Raw genomic sequence first — 24,916 nt, 5'->3', positions numbered from 1 at the left:
TAAATGATTGAATTTTTGCAAGGCTTGTATACAAAAGAAGCTGGTTTTAAATTAATCACTGTTAATTCGTCATAAAATTCTTCACCGAATAATCTATGCCCTGTAGAAGTCCAAGCTCAAAATTGGCGAAATGATACTATAAAAACAGTCATATATAGCGTTGGAAATTATGGAATAAAAACAATTGATGTCATAAAACATTCGAACCATTTTCAATAATAACAAAAATGATCGAATGAAAATGCCTGTTATATCACTAACAAGGAATAATAATAACATACTCAAACTTCAGATAAAACCGAACAGTTAAACATTTGTTTTATTTTTATTGTATTTATTTCAGCGTCCATGCAAAATTTGGGGATAAATATTTAAATTAAGCTTAAAAATTATGAATCTCAAATTATACTAGTAATGATTAATATAATTTCTGATCACTTAAAGTGTCCTTTTTTTTGTTATAACAAGCTTGGTAGTCGCGGATTTGAATCCAGCTGGATGTGAATTTTCGTTTCTAATTGTCCATAGGTAAAAACGAAAAATTATGTTAGTCAAGTCCGTAATTCGTCTAGTTAAGACTAGATATCTGAGCAACAGTTAGTAAAAATGTGACAAATTTTAACAGGGAAATTAATGAACTCCACAAAAAGACACCATCAGTGCAAAATGATTTTATTGCATTTTCTTTTCAAAAGAAAATTTTTATATAAAATTAATTTCTTACGTCTTATCAAGTACACACTAAAATTAGAATTATAATTTTAAGGCAAACTGGTATAAAATAGAAATATGTTCATGTTAAACTTTAAAGCTATACATATATATCTTAACTTAATTTGTACAGTGGATGGCACTTTAAGGCACCCTGTTGAAAGCAACTAATAGGAAACAACGTCAATCTGCATAACTTATATACTTAAAATACTTAGTAATTAGTAATATAACTTATTTGGAATACTGACTAGTCATGTGAAAGTATATAGTTAATGTCGCTTAATTAAAACACATAAATAAAAATTGTAGAACAATAAAATTAATGATGTCTACATATAACAAAAAAAAGGCAAAAATATCAAAAAGGTTCAAGTAATGTACACATATACATATCGATAGGCTTATAAATAGAAATATATATAGAAAAAAATTAGTTGACTAAATTGTCTTCTGAAAAAGGCACCCCTAGTTTTTCTTGGATCTGATCAAACCTTTCTTGGAACTGAGCTAATAACTGTGGTGCCTTTAACGGTGTTATATCATCTCGGTTTATAACATTTGACCTGAAATCATAAATTTTACATGGGATATAAAGAGCTTTTTTAGATAAAAACTTACCCGATTCTAAAGATAGCTGTCGATAAATTTTCTTTCGATGGTGGTGTACTCCCCGACCATGGGGTATCTCTGGACGGTGATATCAGACGCGGTGGAGAAGTCGTGCGTGATTCATCACTGGTTATGACGTCTTGATTGAAGTGATTATTTGGTCTGTTGGCCTATGATGTCAAAGTTTATGTTTAAAATGTAACTAACTAGGACTCAATAGCAATTGTTTGATATATATTTTTCTGAAAGTTTTCTCTTCGCCAAGAGTTTATATATGTAATAAATATTTAAAATATAATCGAAGTTTTTTAAAAGATTTAATTCATACATTTTATGTCATCGAAAAATCACTAGAAGAAAATAAAGTTTGACATTAGATGTGAAACAAGGCGAATCTGGTACCTCAAGACATTTGAGAGAAGGAGAATAGACCCCAAGAGCCAGACTGAACACGTCAACCCCTCGAAAGACCTTCGACGGTCTAAATAAGCAGATATATGTAGAGAAGCGTATTGACCTTGAAAGCCCAAGGCATACAGCTTTGTTGAGACAAGAAAATCATCATTGGATTGGTCTTTCCATGCCTAAAAATAATTAGGTTGCAAGAAGAGCCTACGTTCTCAGTACAAGGTACCTAAAGGAGGAGCGTGATAAATGTGATGAATATGTCTAATTAGACACAGTTCACACCACTTATACAGGTCTTCACGTCACGTCTTTCATATTCACATCGGTCTTTCATACACTTCTCCAGTTTTTCTCTTATAATTGGGACCAGTCCTTTTTCTGCTGTACACTCGAAAATGTTACATGCAGATGACGCTACAATACTAGTCATTGGAAATAACAACACTGTATATACTATATAAACCAGTATATATAAATCAGCAAGTTGTACCGTTTGGAAATACACAGTCAAATATCTTGACATGACCCCTGATATTAAACTCGGGCGGAGGACATATGTTAAGAAAAATTTGTGAAGAACTCAGAAGTATAAAAAAAATTGGTTATTTGGTATATATTCAGCTCTGTCGGTATATAATAAGCTTTTTCTTTAACAACAATTCTGGAAACTAGTTTGAGGTTAATATGTTCAACACTGGTGTTATACTAGCCAAAGCAACAGAAATATCATACAAAGGATTCCAAATCAAGAGAGATATAGATCAAGCGAGTTGATGCTCCATGGTTCATTCGTAACGGCAATCTGCATAAGGATTTGAAGGTAGAAACCGTCGATAACGTTATCAAGAACTATGCACAAAGACATGAACAGAGGCTCATCAGCATATCAATGTTGAGGTTCCCTAGCTCCTAGATAATGATGGCTTAGTCGGAAGATTAAAAAGAATAAAACCATTTAATCTAGTTCAAATTAAGTTATAAGTAAAACTCCGTGTACATTAAAAACAGTGACATAGATGATAAACTCAAAGTGTCTATTGTAGTAGTAGTTTGTAATTTTAAAATCGTAGTAACTTAGGATGAAAACAAATAACTTATTAGTGTTAATATGCTAGATTGCTTTTAATTAAACAACTATTAATTATTTCAAATATGACACATTCTCAATAATGTTTCTTTCAGCTCGGAGTGTTTTTTGTAATGCGTCAATTATAAGAAAACAGTTTCAGCATCATGAAAAAAATGGGCGCCACATCAATTAGTCGAAAACAAAAGAATACGTCTTACAACTGCGAATTCTTTGAATAGTCATTAAATTGACTCATTCGTAAATCGCAAATTTACTTTGATGAGTATAGAGTACCTAATTGAGCAATTACCAAAAAATGCGTTAGGCCATAAAAACCGCGTTAGACTATAAAACACTGGAAATCTACTGGTGTAACTATGATAGTTTTTCTTGTCAGATTTGGTACTGTTACTTAGGAACAATTACAACCAAAAATATAAAATAACTATGAGATTATTTTGTTTTAAATAATTTTGAAGGAACTTATATTGATGTGATAAACATGGATTACTTTAACACAAATTTAATATCCAAACATCACTTTTGTAAGTTCACCAAGACACATAAAGAAAATACAGATCACAGGTCAATATTTGTGACATGTTAAAGTCGAAACGTACACGGATCAACAGATACCTCAAGCAGACAATCTGAAACCACGAAATACATTCCTCAAGAGAAAATATAAAAATTATGGCAAAATCCATACAGCTCATTGTCATTTAATTGGATTAGAGACTGGAAAATACAGCTTAATAGCTCTAAATCTGTCCATGTTAATTTTGCGTTAAAGGGAAATGACAAAAACCTAATTATATCACTTGACGGATGCCCGATTCCTCAAGCAGAATTCGTTAAATACCTTGGCAACATCTCGATGGTAGGTTAAACTGAAAATTTAAACTGTGTTGAGAAAAAGCAGAGCAGATTAGACTCAAAGTCAAACAACTGTACTGGTTAGTCGGACGGTACTCTTAACTTGACTTAAAATTAAAGAGATTGGTTTAATAGTCAATCATAAGGCCAATTTGGACTAATGCTATGGAGTTGCACTAAAATGTCAAACCAACTAGTAACCCAACGCAGCCAATACAAAATTTTACGGTTTATTACCACTGCTTATCGCTATGTAACCATCGAAGACCACAATGACCTCAAAATCAAATGGATACACGAAGTGATCCAAGATTTCGGCTTAAAACATGAAATAAGGTTCGATTGAAGCGAACCAAACCACGCGATCTTATTTAGTGCATAAGTTTGTATTCTTAACTTTAGCTTAAATAGTTTAGTTTTAGTTTAATGTGTAACTTAATTAATTTAATTTTAACTAGTAAGCCAACGCAGTCAATACAAAGTTCTACGGTTAATTACCAGTGCTTATCGCTACGTAATCATTGAAGACCTGCACAATGGCCTCGAAATCAAATGGATACACGAAGTGATTCAAGATTTCGGCTTAAAAGATGAAATAAGGTTGCTAAATCACAGCAACGTGGAAGCAATACAGCTATTGGACAACACGCAGGAAATCAGAAGATTGAAGCGAACCAAAACATACGATCTTATTTGGTGCATAAGTGTGTATTCTTAACTTTAGCTTAAATAGTTTAGTTTTAGTTTAATTTGGGAAATACATACTGATGTATTAATCCCGTATTCGCCTTGCTTGTGAATTAATGCAAGTATAACAGTTGTAATAAATTAATTTGTACTAAACAATGTATATTCAATGCAATTAATATGAAAAAAAAATTAATAGTGCGTAGCATTAGTATGTTATTTCTTACCCTATGGGAAAAATTCTGATTCGAAACTGGCTGACCCACTTGGAAATTAGCTGCCGAGGCCAGACTTTCTGAGAGATACTTCTGTTTAGAACGCTCATAATGTCTGGCATTGATCCTTTCCGATTTCCTGACGCCGCTGTGCCAACGCTGGACCAAATACTTCATCCTTTCTATAGCAATGACTGCATACACTGCCGATCTGATATTTAAGTAACATTATTTTTAAACTACAAAAACAAGGTGTGTACATTTATTACCTAAAATGTTCTAGTGGAGTATGCCTATTTCTCAAGCAATGGTTTTCGTGGGGCTGATTGGGTAAAACTTCAATTAGGCAATGTTGCTGATGACTCTTTAAAAAATCGACTAAATAACGTTTCTGCCAAATTAAAGCTTTTCTGATGCTTTCCAATTTGAGAGCTTTAGAAAATAAATAATCGCACTACAACATTTATTAATATCAATAACATCCCTATTAAATATACATCTAACACCTACTCTGGCAACTAAATCAGGGAATGGCATGTTGTTTTTTACATTGTTGGACAGCTCTGTTCTTAATTGAAACTCCAAGGCCCTTTTTTCCGATTCGATTCTTTCAATTCGTCTTTTGTTCTCGTTGTTAATTTCAGTAAGTTCCTTAATAACGCTTTGAAGCGTATCGGGGATATTTGTTTCTAAGGTAGGAATCATGGATGTTTGACTCCTGAGGGCTTGCATGAGATCAGCCTTTTGTTTCTTAAGTAAGTTTTTTTCTTGTTCCAACTCGTCCTAAAAACAGTTTATATATAATGAAAATTACATGCATTATTACAAAAATGAAAAATATTACCATTTTAACCTTCTTCTCCTCAATTTCCCTCCCTTTAACTTCCAATTCGATCTTTTTCCGTAAAAGGTCATCGGTCAACGATTTTTCCCTCTCGCTTAGAATCCTGAATTTTTCATCTTGGGTTCTGTTACGTTCTTCCTGCAATACCAACATCTCCTTGGTGTATTTGACGTTATTTTCTAGCTGATTATTTTCTTGTTGCAAAGTTTTTACTTGAGCGGTAAGCTGAGTTTTTTCTTCTCTTACATGTTCTAACTCTTTTTGTATTCGATTTAATTCCAACAGTTCCATAGTTGGTGGTTGTTTGTATTTCGTGGATTCTGAACTAGTGCTACCCGTTTTCTGAAAAAATAATCAATCAATATAGCCGCTTAACTTGCAGATGGGTTTTTGCCATTGGATATGGTAGGAATTCATTCCTGATCCTAACAATTTAAAAACTATTAGTTCACCTTTAACTCTTCTAGCTGAATTTCCAAACTCCGTCTGCAATGTTTCTCCTCCTCCAACACCTTCTCTAATTCCTCTTTAATATCTAACACGCTATCCAGCTTAATCCTAAGTTGCTCCAATAGTTTGGCGTCCTCGATCTGAGTTTGTTTAGTGAATACTCTTTCTTTCTCGAGAACAACTTGTAGTTCATTTAATTTCTGTTGTAGAACATTGGAGGTTTGTTCTAAAGCAGCCTTTTGCCTCTCCAATTCATCTTTTTCCCTGAGAATCTGTTTATTGTGTGCTTTTTGTCTACTCAAAGATTTTCTGCGAATAATAACAAGGTCAGTAAGGAAACTGCGATTGGAAATTGTAAAATACTTACTTGTATGCTTCTATATCATGACCCTCTGATATAGAAGATAAACTTTGATCACTAACCGCATTTATAATGTTGTAATCGATTTGAGCAGCGCACTCCAATTCTTTCTTTAATTGTCCGGTGATTTCTTCAACTGGTGCAGACTCAGCAATTTCGTAATTAAGAAGGCGAGCCTTTAAACCATGGACTTCTTCTAACAGCTCTGCGGTTTTCTTCTGCTCCTTCTTAAGCCTTCCGGAGAGGTCGAAAATATTACCCGTCTCTTTAATTTTGTTATCTATTATCTTTAAATTGGAATGAACTTGGCTGTGATCCTCGGTCATCTGAGCGATGACCCTTTCCTTTTCTCTCACCAAGTCTTGTAAGTGGTTTATCTCTTTCGCTAATTCAGCAGATTTTATTTTTTCTTCATCCAGCTGTTTTTTACTGCCACTATTTTCTAAAAGCTTTATTTTGTTTTCCAGTTCAGTCATTTGATTTTGGTAGTATTTCATATCCTCTGACATTATTTCAATATCACAATCCTTGTCTAAAACCAAGGCATCTTTTTTTGCTATAGCTTCGTTTAATTCCTTAATAGTTTTCTCCTTGTTGTTTAACTCTTCAGTTAAATTGACAGACTCTTTTTCTTTGCGATCCAAAAGCTGCTTCCAGTTTTTGGCTTCCATCAGGGCATTTTCTATAGTCAAATTTTTATTTTCGATTTCTTTCTGTAATTTTGAATTTTCTTCATCGACCTGATTCATTTTATCTTCCAAATGTTGTTTGGCCTCTTTCAGCTGATTGGTTTTTGAGATTAGGGAGTCCATTTGGCCTCTACTTACACGCACGTTATTCTCGATTTTCTTCATGTCTTCAAGAAGAGCTGTTCTCTCATTTTGTAATTGTTTAATAATGTTGCACTTTTCTTCTAAATCTTGTCTAAGCAGTTCCGCAGATTCTTCCTTTAATTGGGACAATTCTTGTTCAACATTTTTCTTCTCTCTGGCAAGATTTAAATACAGTTCATCTTTACGATTTGAGTCATCTCTAAGAGTTTGTACTTCTTTTTCTATTTCAGATAATTTTAACTTCCTTGCTGCCAATTCAACGCCTAGAGTGGTTTCTCTTTCTTTCGCCTCTTCCTGTTCTCTCTCAAACGTTTTAGTGGCGGTGCTCAGAGCAAGCTCGGTTTCATCAAGTCTCTGTTGCAAATTACCAATCTTGTCTTCCAAGTCGTTAAAAACGCGAATTTTGGTTTCGTATTCCCCAATTAAGCTATTCTTTTCATCTATTTGCCTTTCTAAATAGTTGATTTTCTTGGCCAACTCGTCTATATGGATAGTATCTTCAAAATGGACTTTCCTTTCGCATGTTTTGTGACCTAATTCGGTCGAATTTGGTTTACCTGAAAACAAACCAATAAAATATATACAACAGGTCAATTGAAAAGTCCTCAGCCTGGTACATAGTTGGCGCTACTAGAATTAAATCCATATGTTTTTTAGTTAGCCCTAACCCTCAAAAGATGCGTGTATAAATTTTACAGCTGACGGATCATAGTTTGTGAATTATAGCATTTTGAGTGTAGCAACTGTTATTGTGAAAAAAAATGGATAAAAAGGAATTTCACGTGTTGATAAAATATAGCTTTTTGAAGGGAAAAAATACAGTTCAAGCAAAAACTTGGCTTGATGGCGAGTTTCCGGACACTGGCCTTGGAAAATCAACCATCAAGGATTGGTATGCTAAGTTTAGACGTGGTGAAATGAGCATCGAAGACGGTGAACGCCTAAAAGAGGTTGTTACCGACGAAAACATTGACTACCTTGAAAAAGGAAGGACCACCAATAGCGACTACTACATAGCGTTATTGGACCGTTTGAAGTGTTTGAAGACAATGCACCGTGTCACAAGTCAGTAAAAACGATGGCAGTGATCGTTCAGATCACATGTCAATAAAAAAAAATCCATGAATTGGGCTTCGAATTGCTACCTCATTCACCATATTCTCTATATCTGGCCCCAGCGACTATTTCCTATTCTCATATCTCAAAAGAATGCTCGCTGGGAAGAAATTTTCGTCGAATAAAGAGGTGATCGCCGAAATTGAGGTCTATTTTGAAGCAAAAGATAAATAGTGCTACAAAAGTGGTTTCGAAAAATTGGAGGGTCGCTATAATCAGTATATTACCCTTAAAGGGAATTATGTTGAATAAAAAAAACTAATATTACTAAAAAAATGTGTTTTACTATGGTAAGCCGGAGAATTTTCAATTGACCTGTTAATTTAAAGCCTAGATAATACATTACCTAAAGCTGTTGAAATAGTATAATGGAGATTTGATGGCCCGACTTTTTCAATATAAGAAATTTCGGGTTCAGAACTCGAACATAGGAGTTCGGTATCGTTTGCACTCCTTTTCAAAGAAACATGATTTAATCCACTCAAACTGTCCTGTCTGCTGACCTCCATGCGTCTTATCTGATCGGCAGGTTGACTTAAATCCAGGATTGATATTAACTGTTCGATTGATCCACCAGTATCTTTTAGGTTTTTTAGCGTTTTCAAATCATTTTTATCCAAATTGAGTGATGTATACTTGTTTAGTTGTTTTTCGGTCTCCGTTAATTTGCCACGCAACTTCTCTATATCAGCGTTTTTGTCCGATATAATGTTTTCTACTAAATTGGGTAATATGTGATTCTCTGTAGATAATCTATCTTTCATTTGAGCATTCTCTTGTCGAATACTTTCTAATTCTTTCTGCATTGCAATAATAATATCATCATCCTTTGTTGTAGCTATATCATTCTCTAGGTCTTGTACTCTCTCCTGAGCTTCCCTAATGACTTGTTCCTGATGGTTAATCGTTTTGTCCTTAAGCTTTATGGTTTCCTGCAAAGCGACAATTTCGTTTTGCAGATCGTATATCTTGGATTCCAGCGATGTATTGGTCTGTTTTTCAATGTGCTCTGCTTTAATACGCTGATGATCTAGCCGTATTTGTAAATCGCTGATTAGCACCAGTTGTTCCTGAATTTGCCGTTTCATGTAATCCTTTTCATTCTGAGCTTCCTCAACATCGCCCTTCATGCTGCACAATTGCATCTCGAGGTCCCTTATTCGTTTCATGGCGGCGTCTTCGGCACGGGTGTGTTTCAAGAGTTTTTCTCTTAATCTGGCCAGTTGTTGGAGGGGAACATCGCATTCATCCAGCACGGATGAATTTGGGGTTTGTGGTCTTACCTAGTAATTAAGTATTTTAGGTTAATAAAAATAGTGGAAATGTATTTTACTGATTACCAAATCTCTCACCGACATGTCTTCTGATGGTGAGCTGCAGCTGTTTGTTCCGGTCGAGTGAAGCAATTCCAGTTCTCTAGTTTTCTTATCCAAACTAACTTCTAATTCAAATAACTGAAAAACGGGTCGTTAGAGCAATGTTACTTACGATTAATTACGGTTAGCGTTTACCTGGATCCTGATCTGTTGTGCAGCACCTTCCGTACCGGCCAGTTCGGCTCCGATCTGAAGCTTCTGAATCTCCTGCTCGAGCTCTTCGACGTGTCGCCTTAGACCCTGTATATCTGAAATATCCCCGTTGGCATTTAGTGTGTTTAATTCCTCGAGAGATCTCTGCTGTTCCTGTACTATACATTCGAGTTTCTCGATCGACCGCAGATGCTCATTTATTTTCCGATCTTTCTCCTCATTCTGCTGTTCCAGATCCTGGATGATCTCCCGCAGAATACGGATTTTTTCCAAGGTCTCAGCGCGTTCGTCCTCGAGCTCCTTGTACCTCTTGCGTTCGTCGTGGAACTGCTGCGTCAGCTCGTTGATTTGCCTCTCAAGCTGTTCAACCTGATTAATTGAAATACAAAAACTGACTAGGTTTAGGATCAAGACGGTAATTTAGTCGTTGCTCATTATTTGATGCAATATCAGAGATGCGAAAAGCAATAAATGATAAATTGATGTATCACCTCAAGATTTCCCGAAAAAATAAGTGCGTGAAAAAGCAATCCGTATTTTCTCGACAGTTTATTTCATAATTTTTCTAGTTATGTATTAACTTTACTTAAAAAATTACTTTTAAATGAATGCGGCATAAAAATGTAAGCTTTGAATGCGTGGTTTTATAGCGTTCACTATATAGTCCGGATATTTTTGAAGTGACTTATTCTGTTGGTTGATTATGTTAGCGATACCTTTCTTCAATCACTCGCTCAAATTATTTTAGAGGTAAGTAGAGACAATAAGAGTTATTATAACTAGAAAATGTTAATTGACTTGTGGCTGCAACATAAAACTATTTTCGGTTGAATATGTCTGCTATACAAACGAAATTCATCAGGTGAAACTTACGGTAATTTTAATGTTAAAGAAGGTGGAAAATGATCGCTATAAACTGCAATTGATGTGTTTGATTGGATGTTGAGAAATCACTGAAAGCATACACGGAAATGCTTAAATGGGACTCCCCATTTAATTTTCCTCCCAATATACTTAAATATACTTTAATAGAGGTTTGAATTTAAAAAAAAGTGAAAGTTAAATTGTACACTAATTATTTTGAAGATGAGAACTTTAAATGTTAAACACGTGAATGTATTTTTTCACCACGGAATAAATGAATATGTCAATGACCTGCTTCCGAACTTTTCGAGAAAAGTTCTCAGTCATAACAAGCAACAAATAAATGATGGAAAACGTTCGTCGTGGAAAACACATGGTCGCTTTAGACATCTGGCAGACGCTTATTTAAAACTACCTGTTAAAATGACTTGCAATTCCAGTGATGAGCAAATTTTTTTTATTGATCTAATTGGGCCATTATAGTTAGGTTATTAATAAATTTTTGATGTTATGACCATAAAAATAAAAACAACTAAAATAATGTTAAATCTAATAATAACGTTAGTACATATTATTAAGAGGAAATATTAATAAAGCTAAAGATTTAAGCAACCAAGCTACAATGTGCCGTGATCTTCCTTAGTAGATCCATACGTGTAAATAATAATATTTACATTACCTAAACACAATACGGGAAAATAAGCGAACAACGTCCGATAATAAACAATAATAATCGCGATAAATCGGTAAATGCACGTCTACTACTACACAGGATGTATTCTGGCCAAGTAACGTAAACGAGATAAATAGATGAAAATGCCTGAAAATAGATCAGTTAAAAATACCGCGTCTCAAAAAACTATAACGGGAAAGAACTTAACATGGCGCGTTATTCTTGGAACGATATGAAGCTTTGAAAACAATAACAACTATAGAATTATCAATAAATGATTAACATTACATTTATGGTAATGCGTTGATAGTTATTTATGTATTTCGAATAAACTGTAAAGTAACGAGTTAAACTAATCTTTGATTACGGGTGACTAAGTTGAGGAAAAATAATTAAAATTATTGTTAAATATATTCTGACGTTCGAAGGAAGTGTCTACTTCTCCGCTAATATGCTGATGTTGACGCAGCAGTCAGTCAGTTAATTTTCATTTAATCCCACAGTCGACCATCGACCACAACTATTTTGGCTACAGAAACTGCGAATCTTATACTCCAGAGATCGCTTTTTATCAGTTCTAGGCTCTTGCTTTAAGACTTTGTCATATCTGCAAGAAAATTCCTCAAAGACCATCATCAATCTTTCGCCCATGTACAACGAAGTGCTTACCTCTAACATAATTCTCCTCAAGGGTAATACACTGATTATGCGACCTTCCAACTTTTAGATGCCATTTTTGTAGTACGATTTGGCCTATGCTTCAAAATAAGCCTCAGTTTCGTCGATCACCTCTTCATTCGACGAACATTTTTTTCCAGCGAGCATTCTTTTGAGATCTGAGAACATGCAATAGTCGCTGGGGGCCAGATCTGGAGGATTCGGTGGATGGGGAAACAATTCGAAGCCCAATTCATGGATTTTTGCCATCACTTTTACTGACTTGTAACACGGTGCATTGTCTTGGTAAAGCAGCACTTTCTTTTTCTTCCAATGCGGCCGTTTTTCGACGATATCGTTCTTCAAACGGTCCTATAACGCTATGTAATAGTCTCTGTTGATAGTCCTTCCTTTTTCAAGGTAGTCAATGAAAATTATTCCGTGCGCATCCCAAAATACAGACGCCATAACATTGCCAGTCTACTGTTGCGTTTTCCCACGATTTGGAGCGGGTTCATCGTGTGCAGTCCACTCGGATAACTGTCGATTGGACTTCGGAGTGAAATGATGGAGCCATGTTTCATTCATTGTCACATATCGACGCAAAAACTCGGGTGTATTACGCTTGAACATCTTCAAATACTACTCCGAATCATTAAATCGTCGTTGTTTTTAGTCAAAAGTGAGCTCGCGCGACACCCACTTTGCACAGAGCTTTCTCATACCCAAATATTCGTGAATGATATGATGTACAGGTTCAGTTGATATCTTTAGAGTGTCTGCTATCTCATTCAGTTTCAATTTACGGCCATTCAAAATCATTTTGTGGATTTTTTAAATGTTTTTGTTGGTAACAACCTCTTTTGGGCGTTCACTGCGTTCACCGTCTTTGGTAGTCATTTCACCACGTCTAAACTTGGTATACCAAAGCTTGATGGTTGATTTTCCTGGAGCAGTGTCCGGAAACTCCGCATCCAGCCAAGTTTTTGCTTCAACTGTATTTTCTCCCTTCAAAAAGCAATATTTTAACAACACGCGAAATTTCTTTTTATCAATTTTTTTCACAATAACAAAAGTTGCCTCACTCAAAGTCTATATCTATAATTCACAAACTAATGATCCGACCGTTGTCAAATTTAAACACGCATCTTTTGAGGGTTAGGGCTAACTAAAAAACATATGGATTTAATTCTAGTAGCGCCAACTATGTACCAGGCAGAGGACTTTTCAATTGACCTGTTGTATATATTTTATTGGTTTGTTTTCAGGTAAACCAAATTCGACCGAATTAGGTCACAAAACATGCGAAAGGAAAGTCCATTTTGATGATATTATCCATATAGACGAGTTGGCCAAGAATATCAACTATTTAGAAAGGCAAATAGATGAAAAGAATAGCTTAATTGGAGAATATGAAATTGGCCTGACGTCGGGGACTTTTCAATTGACCTGTTAGGAAAAAGTCTACTTCTCAATCAATAGACAATTGTCGTGCTGTTGGCCTTAGATATTAATCGATGGTTTTTGGGAGGTTGATTTTGGTTTTTTTATCTCGAAATTTATGAGAAATGTATTCCCTTGTCATTTAACAAACAAGCCCAAGCCCTTTTCGTTTAAACATCAAGCCATAATGAGAAAGAATTTGGCTCAAGTATTGCTTCTTAATATTTCTGCCATAGCTAATCGTCAACGAAAATCAATCAGCAGATATTAAAAGGCTTTGTATCATTACACTAGATGTCATATCTGGTTTTCAATATTAAATGTCCATGTCTCCGTATTAAAACATTTTTATAATTGCATCCGCTATTAAACTGATAAGCAGAACATCAACCAGAGCTACTTGTTGAAACCATTGTACGATGTACCATAGATAACGTTGAATATACTGCCAAATGTAGTTTTAAAAAAATTAAAATTCGTTTTAAAATCGGAGCGTATTTTTCCAACTCATTTTACCATAATTAAAAAGAAATATAATGCCGTCTGAATTCGGAATATGTAACCGAATTCATATATAAAATTCCATTTGAGTTGGTAGTTGTAAAATATCTACAAATTATTTAAAACGCTAGTGGTAAAAATTAGAAGTTATAAACCAGCAAACATTGTAAACTAAAAGTTTAATTTGATATGGCAACATTGCACGTGCTGGCCTCATAAATTTTGATGAAGTGCTTTATTCGACATCTAAATCAAGTTTGCTCTTCTCAGTTTTTTCCGTTTTTAGTTTGTACACGTTTCCCATATTGTTAATCACGTTAAATAACTTAAATTGGATAAACTCGATACTGATAGTATAGATGACTTCTAAAGCTGAGTTGCGTCAAATAAATAATGGTATATCGTATTCGAAAATTTCGCTAGAGAACTAAACAATTAATTTAGATATTTTGTTCACAACTTATGAATTGTGTTCGAAAAATTTTTGGATTTGGTTGATTTTTTTTGAATCTTGTTGAACTTGAGTTGAAACTCTAAACCTTCTGTTGTAATTATAATTACAGTAAGTAATTGTAATGATAGCAGGATATGGAATGATGACGATGCTATTCTGACATTTTAAACCAACCAACAAATAATAATCTACGAGGAAATCTAAAAATGGATGTAGCCCTGAAGACGTGTAAAATTATTAGAGCTAATGAGAAATTACTTTAATAGTCAATTACAATATGATTAGATTGCAATTATTTTCGAAAAAAAAGTATTTATTTTAAGCTTATGATGCTAATGGTATGACTAAGTTGATAAGCAAATGTCTGTATTGTATTTATTTTATTCTGTTTACATGTTATCGCATTCCTAGATATATTAGTCACTAATATTCCCTTTTTAAAACTATATTTGGTTTAGGGTTGTAGTTAATAAGCTATATACATATTTTTACCTTCTGATAAGCTCCTACATCAAGCGATCTACAGCCACATCGTTTATGATTCTGCTGGGGGCAAATCCCGAACACATGCAAAAGTGATGGTGGAATATAAAACAGTGACCAAAATTTTAAATCGATACTATGACACACCACATTTCAAAAGCATGTAACATCTTACACAAGGGTCAAGCTACGATTATTGAGAATAGAATGATGGATACATGTTTCTAGAAAAGTTATTTTATGATGATTATGATGTTTTACTAATTTTTTCTAATACAATTGCCTCCGTTATCAAGAATCGCTTGGAGTCTCCTGGGACATTCTACTAATTTAACCATAATACCATAATAAAGAGTCCCACGAATTAATTGTTTGAGAGTACCGATTTGCTATACTCGAGGCTTTAAGTTAAAAAATTTCCAAACATTTTATATGCAGCATCATCTTCTGCTTTTCACAAGAGTACAAAGATGACTCAGATGTTTCGAGTAACTTTTCCTGCATTAGCTAATATATGTTTTTTGTCTTTTGAGATGGTGGTAAAATATGGTCTTGGTATAGATGGTCTTTTGATATATTTGGACAAATAGCGTTCTCTGTAACGTAATGGTAACCCAGTATTTATACTAGTAACCTAGTATTTATAAAACCTGTACTTTTTTATTGTTTAGGATAGAGCCAGGATTCGGTATTTCAGCGTTTTTTTAACATCCAAATAGTTTTTTACTCACTTGTAACGTGAATATTAATCAATGTTTTTGACTTCTTCGTACAAACACAAAAATATGTGACATTCATGACAAAATAAATGATTTCTTAACAAAGATAAAACGAGAATTAAGACTAGTTTCCAAAACAGTTGCAAAAGTGGGTAGCTACTTGCTGATTTCTCAACAATCCATTTAACAGTCTCTAAGAAAGAGTTTTGCAATACACGCTTTTGACAAAGATACTGTAGTAATTAATAAAGATTTTTTTTCTATATTTAAAAAGATTTTTCCATTCTCACTAATTGTAGATTGATTCTTGTATAAATAAACATTTTTCCATTTGAACACTATATTTGCTAACGACTAAAACAACGTTTTTAAAAATCAATGAGGTGCAAATTGATGGAAAGGTAGTGTGTAATGTAGAAGATTCACTTTACTCATGGGAAATTGTTTTTAAGCTAGAATATCGACTTCATTCGTACTTTGTGCACTTATCAATTAATTAACACCTAAAGTTTAATAAAAATATTATACGAGTAACGAAAATAGTGAGATATTCGTGCCATCCTTGTTGAACACTTAACGATTATCTTAACTCACAACGACGCTTCTAAGTGCAATAAGTAAAAACGAGTGCAACCTTACAAAAATTCTACTTCAAGAAGCAACTACTCCCATGTCGGTTTCGGTTTCCAATCACCCCCACTTACCTCGCTGGACATCATCAGGCAATTAGCCCTATCCCTATCCCTTTCTTTTAATTGACCAGAAAGTTCATTAATCTTCTTCTGAGCCTCGTCTCTCTCTTGTTCGCGTTCTATCGCTTGTTCTTCGAGGAACTTCTGCGTGGTTCTGTATTTTTTATCAGCAGCATCGATCTATGTTAATACACACAAAACACTTGGAATTTTTGTTTGGTTGGTGGCGTGTCGAATGTTTCATGAATAAAGCGAATGAGAACGGTACGGAAAATAAGTATAAAAAGCCCAAAGCATGGTACCTAGGTGTATGTAGGAACTGAACGTGAATATATAGCCGCGTGAGCGTTGAGCATTTTATAGTACTAGGCAAAAGAATGCGTACGATTCACCCAAACGGCGTACTTACCTGCTGGAGCATTTCGTTCTTTTCCTTTGTGGCTTCTTGTTTGATTTTCTCGCCGACCCTACATAATTCTTCTATTAGCTGCAACACGTTCGGATCTGTGCTCGAGGTAGTTTGTGTTAACATTGTACGGGCCTTTTCTTGTAAATTGGCCAATGTTCTCATCGCATCATCTGTAAAAATCGAATGTACAATAGTGAAAAGGCACTTAATAGCATTTAAGTTTGTTCAAATTAACACAGGTAGTCAAATAACAATAGCAAAGGGTCTTACTGATAAAAATATTTTCGTTTTATTTGTTTATTATCCAATAACATTCAATTACTAGTATAGGGTAGTTATTGATACCTTGCACTAAACATTTACAGGCAACCTTGATGCTTATTTAGGTTAATATAATTTAACAGAGATGAGAGTGGCCTAGTTCTATAAATCAAATATTTAACGTTAATACATTTACCTATTCAAATACACAAGCTTGTTTAAATGCGATTTTTGATAAGCCAAATTAGATTCACTTGTATATTTAAATAGTTAATGGGACTGTCATAGATTGCGAGAGCTTGACCGGAAAGTTTCAGTCAGACATAGCACAGTTCTTTTGATTTCTGAAGAAGTGTCTTGGTTGAATTAAAGTGTCTTTAAAAGAAATTTGGGAAAATAATTATATAGCCAGTAATTATGACTATTCATAAATGACGCCATGGCTCTATGCGAAAATGGTAACCGAACAAGCTTTAAGAACATACCTCTTAAATGTTTTTTTTCACTCTTTGTGATTCCACAATCTGTCCTATAGGCAATAAGTATTTCTTATGTATATATTATATTTACATGGCATGCAGAAAATCACTTCATTAAGCGTCATTTTTAGTTCCCTGGTGTGTTGTTGGAGCCCATTGGCATTCCAGACGGCGATTTTGTAACTAATGGTTTCAGGCATTAGGCAAGTTTGCTGACGACAGTTGTGAGTAGACCAAGCATCGTACTCATTTGATCCATTAGTTTGGCCATCATGTTTTCTAATTTAGAGATGTTGCTGCTAGTTTCAGCAGGTTGTGATGTGGTTTCTCGTTTTTGTGTTGAACCATTTGGGCGTAAGTTATGTCTGGTTGACTTGATCTGGTGGTAGAGTGTCTGCTGTAGTTGTTTGTGAACTGCCCAACCTTTGTAGTCGGCTAGATGATTTCCGTTACAATTAGCACATTTCACTTTATCACCTGTTTATATTACGCATCTAAATAATTTGCGACAGTAAGTTTTTGTGTGCCCGTGCGCTTGACACCTCGTGCATTGTGGTATAATTGTTTTTTATGTGGCGGTTCGCATTTAATAATATTGTTTTCTAATTTGGTGATTTCATACACCGCCTTATTATTTCCATTAGGTTTCAAATCAATATAGAACATAGGCAGAGGTCTTTTTGTCGTGCGATGTCGTATATTGTGAACATTTACGACCTCGTAGCCTTTTTCAACTAGGGCTATCTTGATGATGTTAAAGCCCGTCCCGTGATGTAATCCTTTTAACACGAATTTAAATGTTCTCTCGGATTTTGGCTTGAATGTATGGTACTGGGTGTTTCTTTCGTCTAATTCTTTTACTAGAACTTTAAAATGCTCCGCTTCAAACAATTGTATTTTTATTGTTTCATAGCTCACTGTTGTGTTTTGTGTTTTATTACTCCTACCTTATGGACTGTTATTGGTGGTGGTTTAGGAACAACTTTTTCAGGGCTTGGTTGTATATTCTCTTCAATTTCTTCAGATAGGTCGTTAAAGCTGTTTTTTGTCTCTATTGGTTTCTGTAACTAATAGTCACTGATCCTTATTTGTTTCCTCGAGATTTCTTCTTCTGGGCTTCTCAATCGTTTTTTGTTAATGACTGTAGTCCATTCTGTTTGTGGGCTTTCCGTTATTGGTAAATTGTTCTAATCTTATATCATAGTGTGCAGGTGATTTGGTTGAATCGCTATGGTTTGCCATTTTTATATTGTTAATATTTTTTTTACTTCCAAAGGTTAAAAAATAAAATAAATACATTGTTTATTTCACGCACTTAATTTTTTCACTCACGCATTATTTTTTGCACTAGTTTTTTACCAAAAATACTATAAATGGATTTCAAAAGGACTGTTGTAAAATAAGGGAAAATAATTTTAAAATACTAATAAAAAGAGATGCAGTCTTTTTGTCTGATCAGGTAAACACGTATTCAGTACACTTTAGGTCCACTGAGAGACGGATAGCTGCATCTGTTATGCATTTTTAACACTCAATTAAATAACCGTAATAAAATACTGTTTTTTTTTAAAGAAAGGTATCTTTCTAGAGCTTGGAGCGTATTATTTACAAAATAAAACAGGTAAATTAACTTTTTCCAAATAATCGAGATTTTTTTTTTTACTTTTTCAAGATACTGCTGTAAGTTTTTTAATTTTGGGTGACTAGAAGATATGGAAACATGTCAGCCAGGGAGGTTTTTTGAAGATCTCCTACTTTTATGAGTATGTAACTTTAATTATCGATTTTAGGACTATTAAAATTTTTGTATACTCTTGAAACACGAATTGGGTGATAAAAATTATTTGTTTTTTATTGTACTTGCAAAAAATATAAAATGTGTACATTTGTTTGAATAAATGATGTTTTAAAGGTATATTTTATCTTAAATAGGTACTGGTATCATTATTCTGTTTTTGTGAGGCTGCAACACAATATACATGCGTCATTTGTCAGTTTTGTGACATTTGTTCTCATTTAGACATTGTCCATTAAAACGCGTGCTTTGCAGTATTGTTGTAGTTGTCTAGATATTACAATTTCATTACTTTCAGTCGACTTTTGTATCTAAGACAATCAAAAGGTGTTTTGTCTACGAATTTACATTTAATATAATGTGTATCGACGCGATTACCTCAAATTTTCTACTTTTCAGGATGGGTAAGGCTTTGGATACGTCTCCAAGAAAATGTAGACAGATACAAATGTTGTTACTACACTCTACACATTTTCAGAGAGATATAACAGCTATTGCTGAAGCGTCAACCTGTTGTTAATCGAATTAAGATTAAAATTCATAATAAAAAGCCTCTCGGCAAATCGTAATGGCAAGTGTTGCAAATAAAGAATTACCACACCTCGTACCGATCGAAAAATCAGAAACATTTGCCTTGAAAATCGTAAAAAGGGCGTCGCTCATTTGACTACGATAATAAACGACGAGGGTGTAAAGATTTATTAATTAATATTAAATTATTAAAATTCGAAAAGAACAATGCGCAGGCGGTTGGTCGAAGAGAACCTAAATAGGGCGGCGGCCTCCCAAAAAAAAAAAGTCACCTAACCGACAGCATGAAAAGGAAACGATTCCAATGACTGGAGTGGAGTATGTATAACTTTTTGAACAATACAATGGTTCAATAACGATTTCCTAGTAATAATTTTATTAATTCGCAGGTGTGCCTTTCCGACGAATCAACCTTCCAAATTTTGATTGACAAAAGTGCTTTTGTAAGACGACGCCCTGATGAACAATTCCACGCCGATTGCCTTGTTATTAGAAAGCCGGTTAGTGTCATGGTGTGGTGTGTTATCTCAGCCAAAGGCATGGGATGCCTATACATTGTAGAAGAGACAATGACACAAGACAAATACAAGAGAATACTAGAAACCCGGTTACAACCGCATTCAATGAAACACCAGTTAACTGAAACTCTCATCAGAGAAAGACATCATAACTCCAAACTCGAGGAAGATTTCAAACACACAGAAGCTCTTATTACAGCAAAGGGTGTCATCACTAAATATTAGAATTAATTCTATTTTTTAATAATATTAAAATTACTAAAACGAAGATTACGAATTTGTTTTGTTTTCTTTTGTAGTTTTTATGATCCCAATATATTAAAGATACAAATAAAAATATATAAGAGATCCCCAACTAATAATTTGTTACAGAAATTCAATGAAAGTAGAAAATTAAATAACCTTAATATTGTCCCTAATAATTCGGCCACCCAATGTAAATAAGAATGCCCCTTAAGAAGTTGATTAGATGATGGATATAGATTATAATTTAAAAAGCAGCCCATTTAAAGATCTTAATACACCTTACCCAAATCAGGTAATGGAGGTTGTCCACCTTCACCGTATCCTTCAGACACAACCTCTTTCCTTCCGTTTTCAATCAATTCAGCTATTTTATACTTCGTCTGTTTCAATTCCGACTCCAGTACGTTAATTTTCTCCAACAACTCATCCACTCTGCTTTCCAATATATCTTTGTGTTTTTCAAGAGAAGAGATGATTTCGTTAGAATCACAGAGTTCTTGTTTTAATCTATAAATAATGATGTTATTGTAGACAAAACCTAAAAGTAACTGACAAAAAATGCAGACCTTTCTTTCTGTTGCGTCTCCTGTAGTAAATTTTTCGACAGGGAGTTCAACTTGTCCTCGACTCCCCCTCCAGGCGATGCATTTTCATTCTGAACTTTGGGTAAATTATTAGTAAGGGTTAAAATAGTGTTGGCATCTTGCCGTAGTTTTTCCAGACACATGCCCAGTTCATTTTTCAAATCCACTGATATGTCAATGGACGTATCGCTGTTCTGACTTTGATGCTCGATCATATTAATAAGTTCGCTGAAGTTTGGGGTGAGATGCACTCTGGTGATATGAGTAAGGCTATCCAAAATTTTACTGGAATTCGTGGTGGCGCTTGACGTATCTAAATTTACTTCATCTTCTAGATTTTTATCGCCTTGCCTCAAAAGCTCATCCACCAAAGTGTTGTTTAAAGCATCTTCAGCTTGAGTGAAGTAACTTAGTAGTTCAGAAAGAAGGTTTCTGAGAGATATAACTTGTTTTTTTAGATTATCCCTTTCTCTAATTAGGTCAGTTTCACTCTTGCCTTCCTCGTCTCTTAAGCTGCGCCTTCTCGCTCTTTCCAGAGCACCATTCAGTATCTTCAAATGTTCTTCCTTCAGTTTAACAATTTCGTTCTCATGTTCAATCTTAAGATTCTCAATTTCGGTTTCGTATTTCTCCACAAATTTATCGCGTAGCTGTAAAAGTTCAGAAGGCCATTCTTCTTCCTCTGTCGAGTTTGAGACTAATCTCTAAACAATAAAAGTGATTATGATGAATTAAATAAATCGAAAAGAATCCTGGTAATCTTACCTGAATTTGTTCCACTAGTTCATTAATAATATCTATTTTGGCTAGATTCACTTGTTCCTGCAATCTACGTTCATAGCTTTCGATCACTTCGTTAATTTCAAAATCACCAGAACTACCCTGTATACAGAAATGATATGCTCAATGTTAAAATTTGTATAAAATCATAATTCTGCACTGAAGAACTTAAAACGTAAAAATGAACTTACACAATGTTTAACTCTTTATTAAAAAATATCACAAAAACATATCACAACTTATCACATTATTAACATACATACCACTTCTTGTATCACAGAACTAATACTAATGTTGCCATGGTCTTTTCGGCTCTCCTCCAATTGGAATTTCAAATTTGAAATCTCCTCCAAATATTTATTTTCTATAGCTTTAATCTCCAACTTTTCACCCAGTCTAAACAATATATTTAGTTCATTTTTAACTTCCAGCTCAATTTTATTTAAGGCTTTTGGAGTCAGAGACTCCAGGGAGTGTTTTGAGATCTTATCCAAGAAATTGGTCAGATTATCTTTTAGTTTATCAACATCTTCCTTTGATTTCATAATTTTGTTGTGATCTCCACCAGGACCTGGGTGATTTGATAGCAAAAATTCATTACTTAATTCAACATCTGAGCTAGAATCTGACATTTTACGGCTTTGCTGACTGAATATCTCCTCTGAGTAACTATAAAAATATGAAACAGTAGATTTTGATGAGAATTAATATGTTAAAAGACTTACTTTTTTTCTAATTCTGCACATTTCTTCTCAAAATATGTTCTTAGTTCTTCCACCTCCTTAGCGTGCTTCTTTTCCAATTCACTTCTCAATTCCATCAATTCAGTTGAACCACATTTCACACTTTCAAGTAGGTCCTTTAATCTTATTATTTCTTTCTCATAACATTCCCTATCATTCTTTAATTTTTCCTATAAATTTGCAGGTATAAAATCATATTTTTCAATAATAAATTTGTTTAAACTCACAGTTAAATTTAAATTCTCATTTTTCAGTTTTATAACTTCATTTATATCACAAAGTTTAGTTTGTTCCTACAAAATATAAAGCTTAACATTATTATATTTTTATATAGATGGTATTTACTTCAACTTCCGCTTCTAATTTATTATTTCGTTGAGCAATACTTTCTAAGGGACTTTTTACAGGGGTACATTGGTGTTCCTTAACCATGATTGAAGTTTCTTGAAGCTTAATTTGTAACTGAGCAATTTCATCTTTGAAATTTTCAACTTGAGCTAGTAATTCTTTCCTTTCGAACACTGATTGATCCAATGACTCACTTAGTTGTTGAATCAAATCATTTTTATATATTATGGCACTATTACATTCCAGCAGCTAAAATGATGTATTGAACACTTGACGTTGACAATACAGTTTTGTAATTAATAATATAAATTAATACCTTACTATGATACTCCTCTTGTAGTTGTTTATATTCTGTTGCTGATATCACACTAGAAGTATAAGTGGGATTGCTCATTTCTCTAAATGAATCTAATTCTTGAGTTAATGCATTTATTGTTGATTCTTTTACTGCCACAATTTCCTCCAACTGTTTCATTCTTTTTTCAACATCTACAGTGACATTATTTGTGGTTTTATCTTGTGCTACTTCTAATTCTATATTTTTATCTTTAAAGTCTGTCCCTTTATCAGATAAATTCATTATACTTTTGTCACTAAAATCTACATCTGCAAACATATTGAAACTTTCCTCTTTACTATGCTCTGCATCTGATTCTAAATGAGAATGTACTAAGAGTTCTTCTAAAATACTTTTTGAATTTTTTGGTTCACTATTATCAATATTAACTACTTGATCAAGGCCCATATCATCTAGAAAGTCATTTCCAGTATCGGTTAAGTTACTCATCAAGTCATTCTCATCAGAATCTTGTTGAACTTTTGCATCCACACTGGTTTCAGCTAAGGCACTGGGTTGATTACTAATTTCAATTTCTTGCAAAGAACGATCATTTTCTATACTCTGACTTGAGGCAATGTGTTCACTAATAGAGTCATACGTTGGTTCCTCATCAATATCAGTCTTTTTCGTTAGAGTTATAGATTTTTGGTCTGCTTCTGTATAATTGTCAGTTAATTTGTCCTATAAAATAAAAGTGCAATCATAAAAAACTTATAAATACTACAGTATTTTCTACCGTCTTATTAGATTCATCTAAGTTTCCTTCTTCAGATTCTTCCATTATGTTATGTTATTATTTAGAAAGTTTTATAAATATAATAAATATTTTTGCAATTAATAATTTTTTATAGCGTTCACTCAAAACAAACCGATTGTCAACTGTAATTGAATAGTTTTAAGCTCTTGGAGTAGTAATACTATATGTTCTCCTTGTCAGTTTTGGCGTGTTAGAAAGAGAGAGAGACCATACTGTCAATTTAAATACATATTTTATTACATAAAATAGGGTTTTATTAGTAATCTAAACACTTTATAATACACTAATAAACTAATAAATTATATTAATACAGTTTTAATTTATCATTATGATTGATAAGACATTTATTAAAACTTAAAAAAATTGATTACATATATTAATGTTTTAAATAAATAGGTTAATTGTTGTCATAGCAAATAAATAATTTTTATTATAAATTGTTAATATATTAAATAAAACTGTTAAATTAAGTTTTATTGTAGAACATTTGCCGGTTTTAGTATAAGTTATTGACAAAACTAGAAAAATACTAATATATATTTTTTTATTAATTACATCTTGCATTAAATATGTTTAGTCCAATTTTAATTTTCACATTGATATATTATTGTGTTCTGCTGTCCTTTCATTAATAAAGCGACTCGAGTACGGGATTAATACATCAATATGTATTTTCCAAATTAAAATAAAACTGAACTAATCTATGTTAAGAATCCGTTTATATTACACTATACAAGATCGCGTGGTTTTGTTCGCTTCAATCCATAGAAAAAATAGAAATTTCACGGTATAGGCGACCTTGGGGAAATGTTTTGTTTAGTCCAATCAACCTTAGCGCTGCGATCGCAAATTGTGATTGGCTAGTTTTTAAATTGTTGGAACCGCCACTAAAACGGAATGTGATTGGTTCGGTCAAATTGTGCGAGGC

The 24,916-nt window shown here is 33.7% G+C and overlaps 1 protein-coding gene across 7 annotated transcripts; it reads right to left on the bottom strand.

Annotated features, from left to right (window-relative positions):
- Positions 1 to 655: 655 nt before the first annotated feature.
- On the bottom strand, positions 656 to 24,114 carry Plp (Pericentrin-like protein). 7 transcript variants are annotated; one of them, XM_076414436.1, is made up of 24 exons: positions 23,968 to 24,114; positions 23,208 to 23,912; positions 22,889 to 23,140; positions 22,771 to 22,836; positions 22,526 to 22,713; positions 22,064 to 22,469; positions 21,786 to 21,902; positions 21,003 to 21,724; positions 20,720 to 20,943; positions 16,607 to 16,776; positions 16,210 to 16,377; positions 14,796 to 14,849; positions 9,876 to 10,080; positions 9,694 to 9,806; positions 9,523 to 9,636; positions 8,529 to 9,465; positions 6,240 to 7,623; positions 5,875 to 6,181; positions 5,423 to 5,764; positions 5,089 to 5,361; positions 4,848 to 5,032; positions 4,591 to 4,789; positions 1,333 to 1,493; positions 656 to 1,277 (listed from the first exon to the last, which is right to left on the bottom strand). In XM_076414436.1, exons 1-24 carry the CDS (start codon positions 24,010 to 24,012, stop codon positions 1,145 to 1,147), a joined length of 7,470 nt encoding a protein of 2,489 aa, XP_076270551.1. In that variant the 5' UTR covers positions 24,013 to 24,114; the 3' UTR covers positions 656 to 1,144. The 7 variants fall into 7 exon arrangements, with proteins under 7 accessions (XP_076270551.1, XP_076270515.1, XP_076270535.1 ...); XM_076414400.1 differs by having other exon boundaries at positions 9,694 to 10,080; XM_076414420.1 differs by having other exon boundaries at positions 9,535 to 9,636; positions 9,694 to 10,080.
- Positions 24,115 to 24,916: the final 802 nt, after the last annotated feature.

The sequence above is a fragment of the Rhynchophorus ferrugineus genome, unplaced genomic scaffold, assembly GCF_030347505.1.
Source record: "Rhynchophorus ferrugineus isolate W39M unplaced genomic scaffold, kcgeb_rfMv2 rfM1, whole genome shotgun sequence".
NCBI lineage: Eukaryota > Metazoa > Arthropoda > Insecta > Coleoptera > Curculionidae > Rhynchophorus > Rhynchophorus ferrugineus.
Note: the sequence above shows the minus strand (reverse complement) of the source record. Positions and strands in the feature narration are given on the sequence as shown.

Excerpts from the sequence above, each read along its gene's own strand:
- Plp (XM_076414400.1), bottom strand. The coding sequence starts at position 24,012 with ATGGAAGAATCTGAAGAAGGAAACTTAGATGAATCTAATAAGACG. Across the intron at positions 22,837-22,888 it reads AATTAGAAGCGGAAGTTGAA|GAACAAACTAAACTTTGTGA; the intron begins GTAAATACCATC and ends TATATTTTGTAG. Across the intron at positions 4,790-4,847 it reads ACTCCACTAGAACATTTTAG|ATCGGCAGTGTATGCAGTCA; the intron begins GTAATAAATGTA and ends CTTAAATATCAG.